A 21,682-nucleotide genomic window follows, 5' to 3' on the forward strand; every position below is an offset into this window, starting at 1 on the left:
ATTCGACAGGCGATATGATGTCCACATACAGAAGGGATGTATTTTCGTGGGCGAAAGACTAGTTGTACCTGAATCTTGTATACAAAGTGTCCTGTCTCTGTTACACAAATTCCACCAGGGAACATGCAAAATGAAGGAAATGGCTCGTTCATCGTTCTTCTGGAACACGATGAATGAAGATATTGAAAGGGTTACATCTTCGTGTGACACATGTTTGCGATACAATAACAGGCCCAATGTACCAGGTACCGCATTCGAAACGTGGCCTATTGCATCGCAGCCTTTTGAGCGTGTTCATCTTGATTTCTTCCATTTCTCAGACATGGATTTCTTGTTGCTAGTTGACGCTTACTCTCATTGGATATCTGTGTGGAGAGTGAAGAATATGCGATTTGACACCATGATTGGTTACTTAGAGGAATTTTCCTCATGCTTTGGATATCCGAAAACATATGTTACAGATAATGGCCAACCATTTGCATCTTCAGACTTCAATTGTTATTGCTCAAAGAAGAACATCAAGCTTCTTCACTCAGCTCCGTACACCCCTCAATCAAATGGTCTAGCTGAAAGGAATGTTGGGGTGGTGAAGAACTTACTACAAAAGAACTTTTCGAATCGTTCATACATCACGTTGAGAGAGATGGACAAGTTCGTTCTTGAGCTTTTAGGCAGATTAAGGAATACTCCAGTGCACGGATGTAGTCCAGAAGAACGTTTGCTCAAGTTTCGGCCAAGAACGGACATTTCCGCTTTTGACGCACCAAATGGTTTCGACAATCAGCCTATTAGTCCCGTTCCGTTTATGCCGGGGGAAAAGGTGCTTGTTGAACAACGCAAGAAACAATTCAGCCATGGATCCAAATACAAAATCGGAGAAATTGTTAAATTGATGGGCCGGAAGATGGCGAAGGTGATTGTGGACAATGACACGATTGTTGTTCATCTCTCGAAGATCAAGAAGTATCCCGACAAGGTCGGAAAAGACATCCTTGTCCGAAAAAACCCAGTGCTTGTTGGAGAGGAAGATTATCTCCCAGTGCCTGCTTATCAGGATCCAGTGGTACCTCCGAATGCGGCCTGCGACAATCAACCGGTTGGGAGATCACAAAGACCAAGACGACCACCTGACCGATATGGGCAAACTACATGAAACGGGAGTCTCTTCAACCTAAGGGGGGGAGAGTGTCGTATGCTGATTGAACTCGAACGCCAGACCTGATTATTAAATGTTGTTAGTGATTAGTCTGTGCGTCCTTCCTGTAATACATGTCCAATATGATACAGCCGTCCTGTGCGACGCTACTTTGTATCTTCATATCACAATGTAAGTTATAGTGCTGATTATGTTACTGTGTTCCTAAATTATACATTTACGTTCGTGTTGCTGATACTGTTTTATTCCTGACTCCATTTCTTGTGTAATTGAAGAACTGAAAGGACCCGAAACTCAACAACAGTATACACATGTCGAGTTCTGACTTAGTATCTCCATTCAATACTCTACTTTTGAAACTAATCAAAACTTCCTATGGCCGTTCATAGATGTCGCAGCTATTGGTTAGATTTTAAACCTAGAAATGACTGACAGTTCTATACTTTAACAGTACAAGCTTTTTGCTGCTTTCTACATAAGTTTCATTAAGCAAGTGAAGGGTGCCAAATTCCAAGAAGAGTCAAGTGGTTTAACTGCTTTCGACAACTTCTTGCTTCCTTCATGCTAAGAAATACTATATTTTATTACTAAGATGAAATAGCTGTCTACTGAACGGAAGCTAAATTTATTAATTTAAGTACTTACTTATTCCAAGTTTTAGTAATAGCTATTTTACGCTGAAATTGTAATAGATAAACAAAAATAAGTCAAGATAACAACAACAAGAAAGTTAAACATAAACATGACAAGATATAAACAAACAAACGATATAAATAATAAAAGATCTACAGATGGATTATAAGTGACAAACGGAAAGTATTTTCCGGGGAGAAAACGTCAACTTTTGCGGGCAGTTCATTATAGAACTGGGGTAGACTGTGGAACAGAGAACGTTCTATAAGAGAAAGCTTAGTGGTAGGGTTGTGTTTCGAGTCGATCCAGAGGGTACTCTGAAGTTGAATTCTGTGAGTAGAAATTCGGATCTTAATTTTCCATTAATGATTTTGTAGAACAATTTCATGTCGGCAAGGTTGCGTCGGGTCTGCAGTAACTGAATGTTTAAAGTTGTCAGGATGTCATGTTTCTGAAGATGACGTAGAGAAGGAATTCTATGACGAGCAATGGCGGTAAAGAAGCTGACTACCGGTTCCTTACCTCAAACAAGTAGCCGATGACAAAATTGGCATCTTCCGGGATCTCCAGGGCTTTCTTCCGGAGGATCTGTGTGCTCACCCACATGCAGTCGAAGTAACTCCGCACGGAGCTGTCGTCTCGAATGCTGGAAAAGAAAATGCAGTTGTACATCGTTACTTACTGTGTTAACAAAACTTGCTAAACTTGTTTGTTGGATATTCTATTACGGTTTAATGCAAAACAAGAATTACATCAATATTTCGGCTATCTGCAACTAAGAATGATATGCAATGACGATGCAAGGAATCAGAAAGGCTGCCTTGTTATTATATCGATAACGGTCAGTGTTGTTCTTGTCTCGTGTGTCTAACTACCGTATCACGCAAAAGGCGTGACCCCGGGAACCCCGGTGTCATATCTCGATAGACAAATCACTTCGCCAAGGGTCCGGCTGAAGCGCTGGAAGTAGCTTCTTACAAGCATATTACACCGGCGACCTTTAGTGGATCCGCTTTATGCAAAAAGTACGGTTAACGACAGGATGAAACTGCCTCAACGGCTTTAACGATCGGAAATTTGGGCTACAGCCGGATTGCGCACACTTTTCCGGTTTTATCAGTAGTATCTGATAAGCCGTTGACAAGCTGTCACAATGTACAGGATTGGGCACAAAAAAATGAGGCGATGTTGTGAGATGTAAAATGCTCTCAAGCCGTTCTGTTGTGTAGCATTAGATAGGCATAGAGGATGAACCTAATTGGTGGACTAGAATATAATGGTCGGTGTATCTCCGTATTTATACGAGATTCGATTGACAGAAGTGTTTGTTGTGCAGTCAGTAACCTAACCTAACTTTTGAGTTTGAGTAAATTGGTATGAAAATTGTATCTTCAAAACATCAATAGTGACTTACTGTATTATGTAAATTGGTATGAAAATTGTATCTTGACTTGCTACATTTACTGGTCAAATTATATTTTCTTATTTAATCCTTAAGAGATTTACTATTTTATTTCTAATTTCTCTCTCTCTCTCTTCTTGTCTAAAGGAAAAAAAAAACAGTTTTGGGCACAGACTTTAAAGCTATCAAAATGGCAACGTTGGATCAAAATCTGTGCGCAAAACAGGTCAGTGAGATTTGTGCGCAATCCTGGATCTAAAGTGTGCGCAATTCGGTTGCGGCGGAAATTTGAATCCCCTTTAAATAGTTCGAGAACACAGATCTCACCCTCAGCTGTAGTCCGAAAGTGATAAGAGTACACAGTTGTTGTCTCCAAGTGATAGATTGAATATCGATGCTACGCTAGAGTTATAAGCAGGGAGTTGCCCTCCCTAAGGAGTTCAAATTTCAGGACCGTGCCTTATCTACCAAATCAGCAGAGGACGATCATCTCTACAGGAATCTACAGGTAAACGAACATCCTTTCTATTGTTATCATGATCCCGCCCTGTCCAGTCAATAGAAGTGTTAAATCTTGAATGTCGTTCGCGTTCTCCCTATTTCACAGGGAAGGGGGGGGGGGGGTTGAGTCCCCTTACACATAAAAGCTACCTCTCGCAGAGGCGAGTTGCTTTAGGCTGGCACAGATTCGATCCTAAAATCCCTATACATATATATATATATATATATATATATATATATATATATATATATATATATATATATATATATATATATATATATATATATATATATACGCGTGTTCTTATACGCTACAGTGCGTTCGAAAAGTCCCCGAACTCATACTTTTAAAACGGGATTGGTTTGGAGAACGAGTTTGTTATAAAGGGTCTTTCATTAAGATTGATACTTTTTAAAATTTGAAAAAAAAATAAACCACTCAACGTATCAAAGTAAATTGTGCTTTATTTTGAAGCTTAGACATTGCAGTTATGTTCTGAACAAAATATCGTTCAAATGTCCAAAACGGCTTTGAACACACTGACGCACACGATGGCTCCACTGATCCTGATTTCAGTGGAAAAAATCATCTTCTCAGACGAGGCGCATTATTGTCTTAGTGGATTCGTCAATACGCAAAATTGTCCTTATTGGGGCGACAAGAACCCACAAGTGGTCCATGAGGTGCCATTCCATTCAGAAAAACTCAGTGTGTGGTGCGGTTTATGGCGTGGCGGCGTCATTGGACCTTATTTCTCTCGAGATGATGAGAGAACCGTTACCGTCAATGGCAACTGCTACAGATCCATGTTACGCGAATTTCTGTGGCCAGAACTTGACACCATAGATATTGAAAACATGTGGTTCCAGCAGGATGGCGCTACGTGCCTGACAGCTAATGCTACGCTCGATTTGCTGAGGGAGAAGTTTGGCGACCGGATCATCTCAAGACGTGGATGTGTGAATTGGCCGCCACGGTCGTGTGATTTAACACCCATGGATTTTTTTCTTTGGGGCTACATCAAAGCCCAGGTCTATGCTGACAAGCCACGAACTTTGGAACATTTGGAGGCGAACATTCGTCAGGCTATCGCAGACATAACGCCACTAATGTTGGACAGAGTGGTTAACAATTGGAGCCATCGTGTGCATCAGTGTGTTCAAAGCCGTTTTGGACATTTGAACGATATTTTGTTCAGAACATAACTGCAATGTCTAAGCTTCAAAATAAAGCACAATTTACTTTGATACGTTGAGTGGTTTATTTTTTTTTTCAAATTTTAAAAAGTATCACTCTTAATGAAAGACCCTATATTTAGAGCCCTGCCGCTGTTTCAATCAATCACAGCTTGTCAACAATGCGTTTTAAGCGCATCTCCCACTGGACACGAGGAAAGGCGGAAACAGAAAGCAACAGAACTTCTGTTGTCTGCTTCTATTGAAATTAAATGGTTTAATGCCCACTGCAGTTTATCTTAAGGGTTATCGCCCATTGAGACACCGGAAACGCCGACTTGCTCCGCGTCTCAGTGGGCGTCAAGCCTTACGCACACACAGCGAATCGCTATTTTGAGTATGTCATATGAAAGATGCGTGGAGAAATGCAGAAGTCTCTTTCCCGATGATAAGGAACCAGCTAAAACAGCATTGGATGATTGTTTCAAATTTAGTTTCAATATTCCTTTTGTGTATTTCAACGCGCGGAAAGTGGTTTGCCGTCTTGTCAGTGTGTTACCGACCTCAGAGACTGTAGTATCACTCACATTTATTTTACAAATTATTTTTTGTATATTTCAAGATATAGTTAACAAATGTATGTATTCATTACGTTGACAAGTTCAATAAATTATAAGCAAAACTTTCTCAAACTTTTGAGTGCGGGGACTTTTCGAACGCACTGTATAAGCACAGAAATGTGAAACAACACATTTATTAAAACCACATATATCTTTGCACGTTAAACATACAATTGAACATATCTCGAAACATAAAGACACCTCCTTAGTAAGTCTTGATAAGTAAAGGGAAATTTCCAAATAGCTTACTCTTTAATCTATTTTTAAAACTTTACATACACACAAAACCAGTTTATATCAGCATATCAACAACGAAAAAGTAAGAAAGCAGAGCGTTTTTTTTTTTAACAGAATGCTACGGCGTAGGGGCCCCGGCTTCGAATCCTGGGTAAGATGTGGATGTTTGGGTTTATTTGTCTTGAATGAAAAAAGATTTATTGATTATTGATTACGTATCATGTCGAAGTCATGACTCGAAGCCGGGAGTCCGGGCGCCATAGCCTAATCACTTCATAAAAAGGGCCCGGGGAAGAAGCTGGAAAGATCTTCCTTCAAGCTAATTACCTCAGATATCTTCAACGGATGTAAAAAATCGCTGATACGAATTGAAGACTAAAATTGATAAACGCCACAACAATTCAAACACCGTTTTCCACGTTAAACTGTGAAATGTGGCGTGCTTTATAATGTGAAATGTGGCTGGTAGTCCTCTAAGTAGTTCAAAGGTCGTGTAAAGAGGTCTCTAGTGTGCACGTTCTTACGGGCTGATGTGCGGAACGATGCGATTTCCCAACACTTTCGCTTTTGGCACTTACAACGTTTACCACTTCTGGTCCTGAATTCTTCCGAAAATCGTAGGAAAGATAATGCAAACGAAGCCTTACGCTAGGAACACCGTTATCGAGAGCCGCGGTGTGCCAACGGTCTTAACGATCGAAAGTTCGAATTCCACATAAATATTTCGGGAGACCTGTTCTCAGCCCCAGTTGTTTTTTTTAGAAATGTATCGCGTGAACAGTTCTTGTCTTCCTACGTTATGGGCTGAGTATCGATTGTTACGTAAAGAGATACCGCGGGGAGTGGTCGCTAGCGAAGTTTTATTTCAGGGACCGTGTCGTAACATCTGGATCTACTGATTCAACGAGACCTTCAAGCTAGAGGGAAACGAACGTTCCTTTATCCCCATTCTTAACCCTGCCAGACAAGTCAACTATCGAAGTTTTAAAATATAATGTTTAAGTGTTGTTCTTATTTCACGGGGACCCCTTCGCTTGTTCGAGTGTTGACATTGTTTCTCCGGGGTGTTACCCCAAGCTATACGTGTACCTGTTGCTGCCAATACCTTTAGCCCCAGGCTCTCACATAGCCTGGGGTTTGATCCCCTAAATCTACATAGGTACTGAAGATTTAGACGATTAAAATAGCTTTATTTTACTTCGCTTTTTCTGCCACTTTTGGCTAATTTGCGAAGAAGGGGATGAGTGATGATATGATGAAATTGAAGAATGGACACTCACAAACAACCATGCCTAGACCAGGATTCGAAGCCGTGACTCCTGCCGTCGTAGCGCGATGTGCTAACCCCTCCGCCAAGGAGGCCGACAAATGAAGAAAGAGAGAAGTCAGGCTGATATGAGGAAGAGAATGACAGGGGCAAACTAATGCTTAGGAATTTTCCTTTTTTTTTAAAAAAAAAAGTTTGCCGGGTCGCCTTTCGATCTTGCTACCGAAGTTCCCGGGTTCTAGTGTCGGCATCGGTGTGAATGTTTTCTTTGTGAGTATTCCCTCATCAATTTTATCTTAATCATTATTCATTCTCATCGTTGCGATTGCTCGAAAGTGGAAGAATAGCGACGCTAAACAAAAAAAAGTAACGCAGAAAGATGACAAAACAGCTAAAAGTTATAGCAGCATAAAGAACAGCAATGAAGAAGGGATTACAAAATTTTCTTGATTCATGCCGTTGTGAAAGTTAGTTTGTAATTTTGTAAAGTTTCAAACGAGAGTATACTAACGAGCAGCAAATCTCGGTCTCGTTTCGATTTTAGGGACATCTCTCTCTCTCGCTCTCAGTCTGATCTCGATTGGTGTACCGAGTATTCCGTTCTACCCCGCTCAAATAGCAAAGAGACAATTTGTATATTTTTGTTTCTTTTTGGAGAGCTTATGACACGAGGAAATTTTTTTCCGTAATTTTTACGCTAAGTGTGTTACCATTTGTTTGAGTAATCCTCTTCGATTTAAACGATAATTTCCAAATTTCTTCATGACGTGTACTCCAATGACTGTTTCTTTCTGTGGGTATGGGAATTTTGGTCATGAATTTTTTTCCAAGTAGTCACTCATTAGTCAGCTGTTAGCAATATGTCGATTAAGTGCCCAGGGTGTAGTAGTTTTTTCACAATTAGTAGTTTTTTGGTCGCAAGTCGGAATATGTCACGAAAATCAACAAACTGCAATAACTCGAAACCCATTGATTTCCGACCCCCGAATGCATAGGGTCAAAATTGTTGGAAATGTGCTCTAGTATTACCCCTTTCCAGGAATAGGTCGAATTACCAATCACCCTGTATATATATTTTAAAATATTTTAACCGATTTCATGTTGTGAGACACTTTATGTCGTCCGTAGTTTGGAGTGTTAAAAATCGCGACGATGATGATGAATGATGATGAGAAGAAATTAATGAATGAACACTCACAAGGAACATCCATGACTCGAACACGGGACTTCGGTGAGGCTCGCTCTCATCTGGTGTTTAGGTAAGAAACACGTCGATCTTTTTTTGTTGGACGAGTAGGGGAGACCGGGGTGAGTTGAGCATGTTTTTTTTGTTTAAATTTCTGCAGCTCTTAAAAATCTACTATTAATGAAATGCTACGAGCAATACCTGTAGTTTCCTTGACCACTGTGAATTTTTATTACACCACGATGCTAAAACTTGTAAAGTTATTGCTTGTTTTTTCGAAGCGCGTCAGTATTGTCAATTCACCCCGTATATGGGGTGAGTTGACTATATGTGCGGGGTCAGTTGACAATATTTGTAATTCGCCGGACCCTGTGGTCGAGTAGTTAGCACATCGCGCTGCGACGCCAAGGGTCCCGGGTTCGAATCCCGCTCGTGCTTGGTTGTTTGTGAATGTCCATTCATCAATATCTTCGCAAATTAGCCAAGAGGCACAAAACGCGAAGTAAAATAAACTAAATTAATCAATCAATATTTGTAATTCTACTCCATACATGGTTTGGAATATTTTATTTCAAACAATATACTACCTTAAGAATTACGGATTACAAAAATGTTTTCAAATGTACGTTATGTCATGAAACATAAATGTTCGAAACTTTTAAAAAAAGTTTACAAAAGTGTTGACTCAGTTTTTTACCCAGTGTTTATTGTAATATCACAAATTCAAATGCAATATACTGTCCTATAAACCTACAAACAATGTGTCCAAATGCTAAGATGTTCTGATGAAATAATTAATTGAAGAACAATTTTCTCAATAGGCCTAGTATTGTCAACTAGCCCCTTCCTTCCTATTGTCAACTCACCCCCATCGCCATATTGGACTTCCTAGTCATGTCGCTGCTAAACATTGCAGTTTAACAAAGTATCCGAATGTAGTATCGGTGCAATTTACCATAGTCTTCTGGATAACCTAAGCATAAACTATGTATGTGCTTATTTACTTTGAAAACATATAAGAAAGAATATAGAGTTGAGAAAATTTACTTCGCAAGTAAGAATTGATGTTATTTGTCATGCATTAGAAACTTTGTGAACAAGACATTCAACTTCTTAGTTGTGAGTTGGTTTCTAGAGATGACACATATTCACAGCAACCTGCAATGTTGCCAACTCTTGAGTGGTGGGAATAAAATGGACATTGTCAACTCGCCCCTATGGGCAACTCCCCCCGGGCTCCCCTAATTTTTTCCTCCACTGACCCATTTCCTGTGCCTCATGCTCTCGGCGGAAATGGAAGGAACGGGGTTATTTAGCTGAGGAAGTCGACGACGCGTCTATTCAGAAGACAATTTCTCAAATCTAAGGAAGGGAAAGAAAATAACAGGCCACGGGGCTTGTCGCGATTAACGCCAAGGATGAGGCTGTGTGGATGATTTAAGTTTGACAAGATCCTTCGCCATCGCATGTCTGGGTGATGGATTGCTCCCTGTGTATTAAGGCACCTTTTCATCACCCTTAATGTCTCCACCCCACTCGCCCCCCAGCTTCAGCGTCTCACCTTTCACTCCAAGCGAAGAAAGACAAAGTTTGCGTCGCTTTTGAAGATCCATTACCAGCAACAATGGAGTTGTGACAGGCAGAGAGGGGAAAATATCGCAAGAATTATCAGGTTTAAGTCTCTTCCAGGGATTAACGTTTAAATGTTAAGATGAGACAAAGAGAAACATCTGTAAAATAAAGATGACGTCGAGACTTTATTTTAAAAAAAAAACAATGTGTAACATAAAGAAAAGGGATGCTTTTACGCGACGCAGATACAAGGGAGAGTGAAATAAAAGCCTTAATTTGTTTCTGTTTCTTATCTAGTAGATTGCTGTGTGTACGGTTGCACAGTTTGCTGCATTTTAGAACAGACCAATTGATTATCTACATATATGTTCAAGTTTGAGTTAGTGCCTAGTGTATACCTTAAGAGGAATAGGTGTTTGGGGTCCACATGCAGTCATTTATGAGCAATTGCGAAGACATTTCTAACCACCTGCCTGTGAACTGAGGCTATTGTCGAACTTTCTTCTCCATTACTAAACTTGCTGGTGTGGCAGACATGCACACAGACGTTAAATTTTATTTTGCCGAAAATTTCTGTAAGTTTTAAGCTGACAGAGGGCAAGGAACCACTCCTTTTCACTGGTGCAAGTGTGTATAGGAGGCGCCATCTTTACAATAACAAAAATGGCGTCTTGAAGCTCAATTAGAGTTGCAGCCTTGAGGTCGTTTTGTAAATAACAGTTGATACCTCATGTAAATTTGAGTCTGCCCTACAATTTTTATTCGACTTTTAAAGGTGTTCATTTGACTCTTGTAGTATATGAAACGAAAGGCTCTTCACAGATACAGCAGCTTGCACTCGTAACTTGTATGCTACTGTACGATGTAGAACACGCAGGGTATGTACTGGCACCGTCGACGTCATCAATGCCGGGGTAGGATTGGCAGGGATAATCCGACACAGGTAAAACAGCAGCAGCAAGAAATCAGGCGAAGTCAGGGCTAGCTCGGTAGCCCAGTTGCCATTTTACTCCCCAATGTGCATGGTGCGCGTGGAGGAACATAGCTGCGACCCACCTCCCCAATCGGGTGTGTTCCACATGGTACTTAACTGTGGAAGATGCTATCGTCGCAGGTGTACGATTGAACAGCTAGCACAAAGGAGACAATTCACATTGCACCAAATGTTCGCAGGGCAGGCCTTAGTGTATCGACTGACGACATGTGTGAAAACCAGTGGCGTGCAGTGACATTTTTCGTTGGGGAAGCAGATCCCCAAAAATTAAGAAAACCAAGAATTCATTGCTTCTACATGGTACGTTATACTGAAATATGAACACACTACCTGATACTGTGTCCTTAACGTCTATGGTACTGGCGCAGTGGTAGCGTCATTGCCTTGTAATCAAGGGGTCCCGGTGGAGGCACAAGTGGTTCGGATCCCACTTTAAAACTGTAGGTCCAGTCCCGATTAGCCTTACTGTGCATAAAGTGGACTTAAAACACCAACTGAAACCAAACCAAACGCCTCTGGTACTTCAAGACGGTCTTCAATTATCAGGGGCGCGCACCCCTTTCGGCACCCCCTATCCAAAACCTATATTCTATGAAAAATATTACCTCTTACAGTGTCATATTATGTCATGTCGTTGTCATATTGAGGGCCGAACGTTAGGTACTGAAGTGAGAGTAATTTATTATTTATAACAGGCAAGCATTGATCCTACTCTCAAAGAGACTCCGCTTTCAATTTCCTGTACTGTCTGTCTTTCTTCAGAATTGTTGTTAAGAATGGTTTCTTCATGTGTTTCAAGTAGTCTGTTTGTGTTTTTCAATAAATGTATGTAGCTCAGTGTCAGTTGTTGTATGTTTTCCTTTGCACTGTTGATACACGGTTTTGTTGTCCGCCTATCTGTTCTTCATCTTTTCTCCAAGTCACATTGGAACAAAAATTTCAGTTGGTTTCAAGTATCATCAGGTCGTTCCCGGGAAATTATTTAAGGCGAGTTGTATCGTGACGGTAGTTTCCTTGTTAATTCGTTCTATTTGTTCTATCATAAACGTACCATTTCAAACTTTTTCAAAGACTGTTACGAAGAGGCCAGAAATTTGCGACGACATGTTATGGTTCGTTTTTGGGAAGTGTCGTCTAAGGGATTATAACTAAGAAGTTGCTGTGCACTTAACGTTTTGTCCTGGGAAGACGGAAGGTAGCTATGTATAATGTAAAATGAACGCATATGAAAAGAGGGGTAAGAAAGCAACGGAACATTTTCAGAAAAGTGAAGCAGTCGAAAAAGAGTGAATAGATAATTGCATGAAAGTGAATACGTGATTTCGTATTTATTGCGTTATTTTATTTTTCAAATTGCAGAACTTTAGGTTGCATAGTAGCGATTTCCTTCTTTTAGCCAACGCACACAAACTGAACACTCTGCAGTTGTTGTTACCAGTACAACGTATTTAACATTTGATTGACAACTGAATTTTGTACCTCAATTGATTTTGCCTTGTAACCAAGGGATCTCGGGTTCGATACCCGGTGAACGCACATAGTGCTTCGGATCCCACTTTAAAATGTAAGTCCAGTCCTGATTAGCCTATATGTGCATAAAGTGGACTTAAAACAATGGATGTCAATCTAAAATTGTACATTTCGGTCAAGGTCAGTTATGCCTTTTATTATAAGAGGAACGTAGTAACTTCAAACTGAAGGATTTTTTTAGAGAAAGTGAGCAACACTAGTGGCAGCTGGCAGCTAGTATGATGGGTAGTGCCAACGTGATCAAGAAATGGAAAAATTTTCGCTAGCATATGTCATAGAAATCTAATGAAAGAAGTAATTTTAATGGAACTTTGTTTACTAAAATTGCAGACAAAAATTCAGAGTTCCTAAGATAGGTTTATTTTACTTCGCATTTGTACTACTTTTGGATAATCGCGAAGATAAGGATGAGTGAACATTCCCAAAGAACACCGATGCCCAGGCCGGGATTAGAACCCGTAGCATGCTCTGCGGAGGTCGGCCAGAGTTTCTAGGAAATAAATGCGACTATTAAAATTTCGACGCCTGTCACCTTTACCATTTTTTTGATATTTTTAAATAGAATTGATGTTTAAATCTGGTGTGGGACAGTCAAGTTGATTAACTTTTAATTTAATATCGTATAGTACCTTGGAAAACGGTGTATGTAATAATGCTCTAATCTGACTCATCTTTACTAACTACCCTTCCTTTCACACACCATCGGACACTTTCACTTCATTAAAAAGAAAAACACTGAACAATTAGAGACACCGAGTCGATCACGGTATTCTCGCCTTGCTTTGTTTATAATTTGCAACCCCAGCACGGTAGACGGTGTTACTAACAACTGAAATATGATTATCTGCTAAATGAACTGTAGATCTACAATTTTTAGAATTCAATGCAAGAAATTGGATTATATCTCCAAGTAAAATTCTTATACTGATAGATTTTCCGTGTGATTTTTTATAAATATTAAAGTCAAAAATCGCCTGGTGATGCGAATTCCCTTTGATATTTAGGCAATTCTTTTGTATAGAAAATTTCTTCAATATTCTCAACATCAGTTGCAACACGTGCGTGTCTGTGTGCGTGAGAGCAAGGGATATATCTTTTCTTAAGGAAGAAATCGATAACAAAAAAGTCTGGATGGATCTTTAGACGCATCTATCTAAATGGTTATATAAATTTGGGGAAGATATTACGTTCGTTCTTGCCAAGTATGCAGGAAAGTATCTTTATCGCGAATTGCTTCTCCAACGAGTATTACAAATCGGTCAGGATTAGCAATTATGTCTACACAATGCGAAAGCTCTCGCGTCAGTGCCAGCCGAAAAGGGGCAAGGCTGGTTGTCTTATGACTGGCTACCACTGGGCTTTCACCTCCTCGCTCGTTTCCTGCGCAGAGTTTTTCATGCCTCCGCGCATGTCTCTGCGCACAGGCCAGAGTATGCTGGCCCCAAGCAAGTGAGAGAACAGCTGGGGATGCGGCGCAGGAATTGAGGCGGCCGTAAGCTCGAACGCTTACGAGATTCGAATCTCCTCGTTCGTAAATGTATTAATTTAACTATATTTTGGCAAAGCAAGTGCTTTTTCTTTTTCTGAGGATAGAGCCATGGCACGGCGGCTCTCCCCTTAGAGCCGCAGCTGAGCAACACTATTAGGCGGGAAATATATCTCGACCCCTCTCAGTGGAAAAAATGCCTTGCCTTGCTTGCCTCTCCATGGAAAGAATCCTCCAGCCGTCCATATACGTATTTCATTGGCCTCCCTTTAACAAAGTGTTCTTTTCAAATTTTCAAACGCCGTCCTTATGCTAAAATCAGGCAAAAATGAAGCAAGGTAAGTCAAAAGTATTCTTCAATTTCATTAGCATATTATCATAGATGCCTACTAAAAGTTGATTGATATTTGATTTAGGGACTAAAACATGGATGCACATTTCTTGTTTTCTTTATTTTCAAGGTCGCGCCCCTAAATTTCATTGCGCACCCCCTCAGCACCTCTAGATGATTAATCCTGGCGCCGCCGCTGTCAATCACCGAGTATTTGAAAGGGAAAGGTGAATGTTCTTGTGCAGTTGTTAATTTATTCGAACCTTATTTGATGTGTTGTCAATCGTATTTAATGCAACAGACGAACGCAGATGATTGAAACAGTTTTCACGATTTTCACATAATGCAATATTCGCAAATCCACTTCGGCACCACGTATATATTTTCCTTAGAAAATAGTAAACAATGACAGTGCTAAAGATTTTGAAGCTTTCTGTTTCCACACAACCACTCGAAATTTCCCGCAAAAACAAACAAAACAAATAGAAATTCACACGCCCGAGAAACTTTCAATTTCGCAAAGCGCTTGGAAAAAGAAAACGTGACCGCGGCCAGCGAGTGTTACCAACTTTATATTTGGCGGATGTGTTTATGGACGTGTTGTCTTAATAGACCAAACGCTCTGAAACGTTCATATTCACATAGAATATATTGGCCGCGGTGGCTCAGTCGGTTACGCGTCTGACTACCATGCTAAAGGTCCCGGGTTCGATCCCAGCCGGTTCAAATCCGGGAACTTTTCTAACGTTGGAAGCGGCCCCGGCGCCCACCCAGCGTCGAATAACATGGGTACCTGGGGGAAACCCTGGGGGGTAAAGGCGGTCAGGGGCGTGATGCTGATCACATCAACCCCACTCACGACCGGATCAAGAAAGCGTGGGGCGTTACCCCCACACCCCCTATACGCCTTCATGGCGTGGTGCTATACACAGGGGAGAGCTTTTATAGAATATATCATACGCATGTCAGCAATCATATTTTTGTGTTTCTCGTGTGCTTTAAAACTTTATGGTTTATTTAAAAATATTAAGATTGTAAGTTGCTAGGTTGATAATGCTACAACGCTGGCGTGGACACTTAATCGTGCAGTTCGCAACACTGAGGACATCAGTGGACTTCACAGATGGCACTCGACTATCTTTCATCCCTTACCGACTGGAATACAAAGTTTCCCGCCACATAAAACAGTCTCCCATTTACTGATTCAAGGTCGCCTCTTTCTTTTGGGGATTCTTGCTGGCGCTGATTACAAGCAGGCCAGGGTGATGTGTCGCGGGGTAGATGTTTTGTCAACACGCCACGAGAGGGCGTGGATGGTCCTATATCGGAAAAGGACGAACAGTGCAGGCCTACGGCGAGTTGATTCTGTTGACGTAACAGGAAAGAAATAATGAATAACTGAAAGTTAAAGATGCAATTTTGTGACCGTAACGCTGTGGGCCAGCACCGCTGGCCTTGCTGTACTGTAGTGCACTCGCATGGTGAAAACAATGGAACCTTGGAAACAACTGAGAAGGCTACTCCGATCATCTAATGACTTCACGGTAGATTACGCGATTACCCCTGAGCTTGAGTACTTTTCTCTTATTAGAACTCATGCAGTGCAATTTCTGATAGGATGCTTGGAAAACAACCTCAAATACAAAAAGTGCCTTTCAAGTCAGTGAACAATATAATCATGTAGATAAAAAAACCTGTAAAGCTCTGTATGCTAATTTCCTACAGCCGATCCTACGAAAAATCCACCATAATGTACGTTTTGTGTAATACGTATTATATTATTGCAATAAGGATAAATTAAAAGGAAACAAGTTGTTAAAGCAATGGTACGGTACGCCAGAAAACCGGGTTCGAGTCCTGGTCGAGAATACATTTTTTTATGAAATTTCTAACTAGCTCGTATGTTCTTTGAACTTCGGCGTAGCTTTCTCGCCTTGCCAGCAGTCTTGGCTTTATTCTTGTCTGGGGGACCCAATATTTCGGTCTGATTCAGACCACTTTATGCTGAAAAAAAGCTAATCGGGACTGGACGTGTATTATAAAGTGAAATGCGAACCACTATGTGCCTCCGCTGGGTACCGAACTCGGAACTCTTTGATTACAAGGTGACGACGTTACCACTATGCCATGGGGGGGGCATATTCAGGAACCTCAGGGGTAGACAAACTGGTTCAATTAAATGTAATACCGACACGTATACTGGAAGATATAACTTGTAGTGCTCTTCACAACATGTAAGTGCCGGCCCCCATTGCGGAGTGGTTAGCACATCGCGCTACGACGCAAGGGGTCCCGGATTCGAATCCCGGCCTGGGCATGGATGTTTGTGAGTGTCCATTCATCAATTTCATCATGTCATTACTCATCCCCATCTTCGCAAATTTGCCAAAAGAGCGAAGTAAAATGAAGCAAATCAATCTATCAAAACATTTTAGTGTATACAAATTTATCCCGCACTCTGACACCCTGAAGTCATTACATACCGCGTGGAAACAGACTCAATTAGGGGTTAGCATGTGTCGGTCAGGCAGGTTGACCCACAGCCATTATTCTCTTCCCCTCTTTACTGCCTGCCGACGCCTGGTTGGCCGCAACCATGCGAGGTTAGTCCCGACGCGTTTGCTCTGCCAACGCGGACCGTCGACTCCAAAATCCCGCATCGACATCCAGAATGGATTTCCCGACGGTCCTGCGATCGATTCTCACTCTCCGTCGGGGAACTCACCTGAGGGCCACTTGGTGCCACTTCCCGTCGCCCAGGTTGGCCGGGATCTCCACGGTCTGCGTCCCGTTCCTGTCCGAGTGGACGAGCTTCACCTGATGCGGGCCGTCCAGCTCCAGAGAGAGGTAAGCGTCTGGCTGCTGCCGGGATTTCAGGCTGAACACCGTGCCCTGAGTCTTCATCTGCAAGAGAGAGCACAAGGGTTACTATCAGTAGATAGATATCTTACAATTAAGCCTACTGTCTTGTAAGCAAGAGGTATAAAAATTGAATTTTAAAGAGTTCCGCCATAGATAAACATATTATAGACAGATGTGGAACTTGGTGAGGAAAACCTCTGCGCTGACCTCCTGCTGGGAATTACCCTCCGCAAGAATTTTCAAAACAATCCGCTGAGAGGCGCCACTTGCACACTTGCTAGAATGCGTTTATATGTGGTATCACACTTAAATCTGTAAGATCTGTAAGTTCATTGCTAATTTCAAGGTTATGATGCCGTTGTACAGTAACCGGTAATAACAATGAGACAATTAGATCCTGAAATACTCGGTTCCCTCTAAAGCTTTATGTGTGTTGCCTAACTCTACGGCCGTGGCCGAACTTGCCATTGAGGTTCCCTCATTACCGTAGCACATAACGCTATGCAGCCAAGCGAGTAATCCAGGATCTAGATGCTCCTTTTTTATTGCCTGTCACTGTACATTTGGATCACACTTGATCAAACAGCCAGAGCCTCGGTGGTCCAGTGGATAGGGCGTCTGGCTGCCATAGAGAGCCAAAGAGACAGAGGCAGTGGTTCCAGAAGGTCTGCACAACAGGTTTAGGTCAACTTTTAACTTTGGTTGTGTTAAAACAGCACAGATAAATGGTTACAACCAACATCATTTCAACATCACTGAATGTGACACTGACCTTCTGGAACCACTACATGTGTCGCTTTTACACCAGTGCGAAATGAGTAATTGCAGTTGTTAGCAATTGGGTGCTAAATTGGAGGAGTGGAGAGGCAAGGTAAGTTTGCCTTCTCTTAGTAGACAGTGCTTACCATTAAGAGTCCATAGTGCGGGGACAAAAAGTGGCAATATTGGGGGGGGGGCGGTAACTGCCCCCTTGCCCACCTAATCGTCGCCACTGGCAGTTGGCAATTTTTTCAGTAAAGTCCATGCATTCCTCTCGGCTTCACCCAGCCTCTAAAAAATAGGTAGCTGGAGGCACTCATGGAGGTAAAGACAGCCGGAGCGTGGTGTTGATCACATTACCTACACACATTTCCGAGATTGTGAATGTGGGGCTGTGTTTTCACATCCCCCACATGCCTTCAATTTTAGTTGGCAGCTTCTCCCTTTTACCTAGATTAAACGTTAAATTATATCGAAGCCTCTTTTGTTCAGATACTGTTGGCTTATCTCACAAAACATTGTCTTTACAATTTATGTACACACACACCACTAGATATGTTCCAGCAACTCCTGCAGGAAACGTCAATTCTCCACAACCATTATTAATTTTCCATTGCCCTAGTTAACCTCAAGAGAGATAGAAGTCAAGCATTCACTTGTGGAATAATAGCAAAAGAAAGGAACCCACTTGAAGGAGAAACGGCAATATCTTGTCAGATAAGGCCTTCCCTTACGTTATACCCACGATTACACCACCACCCTCCCCTGGCGACAAGGGGGGGGGGAGCTTGGAAACCGTTCGATTTTTCGATGAGGTGAACTTTCGGAGGAGGCGAGTGTGAAACCATGTCGTATTCACCCTTCAATTTTGAGCCGCGGGGGTCGGCAAAGGAGATAAGCGCCCACGAGGAGGCTGAAAGGAAAGTGATAAATGTGGTTCTTCCACTATTTCCTCCCGCCCCCTCTAGCGTCCTGATCTCTTTTTCTTTCCTGGAAGACAGGGGGAAGGAGTGTTGTGCGACACCGAAGTTTACAAAGTCCCCCTCCCCCTCCTATACTTCCTTCCACACAAAAATGGTGGCATGATACTGCAACCGAGGCAACGTTTGTAAATCGAGCGAGGATTGAAAATTCAGTCAGCGGTACTGACTAGCACCAGAATGTCTTCATACCGATTTAACATTACTGATGATAATAGAAGTGCTACCGTACTAGATTAGCTCTCCCGGTTTGGGCGACAACAGTTCTCAACAATTGCTTTAGCTGCAGAAAGCTTCGTTCTCGGAAGGTGACAGAGTCTTTGTCCATTCTCGAAAACTTCAATCCCTGAAGATGTTAGGTCTCAGAAGCTCCAGATCCTGAAGATGAGACGATTTTTCTCTTGGAAGCCCGAGACTCTGAACATAAGTGGTGTTAGCTTTCGAAAGTTGTTATACCTGAAGTCAGAGTGATGTTCAGTATACTACGTAATATTTTTAGTAGTCAGCCATCATTTTGCCATCTTTCCTGCATTTAACTTTATTTTTTTATAGGAATACTGGATCAAAGAGAGGGTTATGACCCCCCCCCCATTGGGCACGCCACTGGTGATATAAGCTCTTGAAAGCTTCAGACCCTGAAAATGACAATGATGTTACTTCTAGAAAGCCTAAGTTACTGAAGATCAAGTTCACGTTAACTTTTGGAAGCTGCAGCCACTGGCATGTTGGCTCTACTGAAGGAGAGTACTTGGAGATGAGAGAAACATCAGCCGGTCTCCATGGAGGAGTGGTTAGCGTCGTTCTATACCAAACCAGAGGAATCAGGTTCGAATCCTGGTTCAGGCATGGGTGTATCATTGGGTTTGTTACATCATGCATTTCATAGTTCATCATTTACCTTCATCCTCACGATTAACCCAAGAGAAAAGCGACGTAAAATGGCTGAAATAGAAAGAGAGATAAAAACTTCAGTTTCTGAAATTCTTAAGCCTTAAAGATGAGGATGATGGTACCCCTCCTCACCTTCAGTTTCTGAGGTTTGTGGTGAGAGCCATGCTAGCACTCGACAACTTCAATTTCTGACGATTAGAGTGACTAAATTATTTTTTAAAAAAAATCTTCCCGAGACAATCATATTAAAATCTGACTTACCTTGGAACCAATACGTTAAATACACAGCACGAAATCAATGAAAAATTCAGTTTCAAGCTTTCGACCCCTTTCTGAAGGTTATTATTAAGGAAGTAAGTCAGGTCCTCCCCGATGGGGCAGTGGCAGCGTCGTCGCCTTGTAATCAAGGTGTCCCGGGTTCCATACCCGGTGGAGGCACATAGTGATTCGGACTACACTTTAAACTGTAGATCCAGTCTCGATTAGCCCTACTGTGCATAAAGTGGGCTTAAAATACCAACTCAAATCAAGGAAGTAAGTCAGATTTGGAAACGATTCTGTTGACGTTAGCTATCGACATCAACATTTCGTGCTAATAGGGTAATATCATGCAGAGACGAAATACCTGCCTGAAAACCTCTCTGAAGTAGAAACTGCATTTTACTTATTTTTCAAGAGAGAAATGTGTTATTTCGTATATGCTGAATGTATCATAACGTAACTGAGAGTAAGGCCTCCCTGATGACGCAATGGTTAGTGCCGTCGCCTTGTAATCAAAGGGTCCCAGGTTCGATACCACGTAGAGGCACGTAGTGGTTCGGATCCCATTTTAAACTGTGAGTTTGGTCCCAATTAGCCTTACTGTGCATAAAGTGGACTTAAGACACCAACTCAATCAATTAACTGAGAGTAAACAGTACTCAGTTTTTCCGTGATCTTGCACTAAGATAAGGAAGGATCGTAAAGTAAGTACACTAAAAACACTTAGTCTTAATAGCACAAAATTAGCAATCACCAACAGAAGGCGATAAAATAGCAGGTCTGACTAGACAACAGTATTTTGTGCTAACTTGTCTATTTTAATGTCACATTATATACATGGGAGAACTTGTGTTGTTATTGGAAATACTGCTTAATTGCAAATACGTCGTGTTTCAGCGTTAGGGTATTTTACGGCAGGCTGCTTAATGTGACTTAAGGTAATGAATACATAATCCTGCAAGCTCAGATAGACTTACTTCCATAAACATGAATCCCTTGGGATTAGAACTCAGAATGGCCTTGTTGTGGAAAAACACCAGAAACTGTAGCCATTAAAGACTAGGAGAGATTTCAAAAGTAGGTTCATATTGATGTATAACAGGCTTTGAGAAGAGCGAACAAGTAACACGGCAACCTAAAAGTTCGTAACATTTAAAGACCTCTGCATTTATCCAGGGCCAACTTTTCTTCTGTCTCATTAATTCAGCCGTTATCCCCCCACACTTTTTGCCCCCGCCCCCTCTTCTTCAACCGCCGTCTTCCCCGGCCGCATTTGCATTCTTAATCCGCCGAGGAGAGTCGTGCCACGGAGCCCCCGAGAGCGCAACCGAAAACAAAACCTTCTCCGTGCCCCTGTTTCCTACTCCACCCGCACTGCGCATCTGTAACGCGGATTACATACAGTTAAAGGATATTCGGGGGGGAACACTTTGGGAGTAAACAATAGACCTGCTTCTTCGGGACATGGAAATTATTCAGGGAAAGCCAAGGCCACGGTTTTCTCCGAGATATATTCTCCGGGATTCCCCGAGATGAGGGAGGAAATAAATAAATATTAACAAACATAAAAGAGAGGAGGAAAACTTTAAGGAGAACTTCCTAGTTTAAATAGCAAACACAATTTGCTTAACGAGCTTCGAAAGCTGAAATCTTTACTCCACCCCCCCTCCCACTCCACTCCCCTTTTATATACCTCTATTTATCTTTCTCTCCTCCAGTTAGTCCCGTCCAAAGGAAACGTTCTCAGGAATTCAAAACGTTTTTCAGCGTGCCGTGGCACCAACAGGGTCAATTTAAGAGAGCTTCGACTCCCAGGGCATTATTATTTATGTAGAATT

General features: G+C 41.7%; 1 protein-coding gene across 3 annotated transcripts in view; it reads right to left on the reverse strand.

The window, feature by feature from the left end:
* Positions 1-21,682, reverse strand: part of LOC146002996 (uncharacterized) — a 757,155-nt gene that overhangs the window by 56,282 nt on the left and 679,191 nt on the right. For all 3 annotated transcript variants that reach the window (XM_083141160.1, XM_083141166.1, XM_083141155.1), the window contains exons 5-6: positions 16,817-16,995; positions 2,312-2,435 (exon numbers count right to left, since the gene is read on the reverse strand). In XM_083141160.1, coding sequence (XP_082997286.1) covers positions 2,312-2,435; positions 16,817-16,995 — 303 coding nt within the window. The remainder of the gene's footprint in view (positions 1-2,311; positions 2,436-16,816; positions 16,996-21,682) is intronic.

The sequence above is a fragment of the Lepisma saccharinum genome, chromosome 1 (genome assembly GCF_977018435.1).
Source record: "Lepisma saccharinum chromosome 1, izLepSacc3.1, whole genome shotgun sequence".
Lineage (NCBI taxonomy): Eukaryota > Metazoa > Arthropoda > Insecta > Zygentoma > Lepismatidae > Lepisma > Lepisma saccharinum.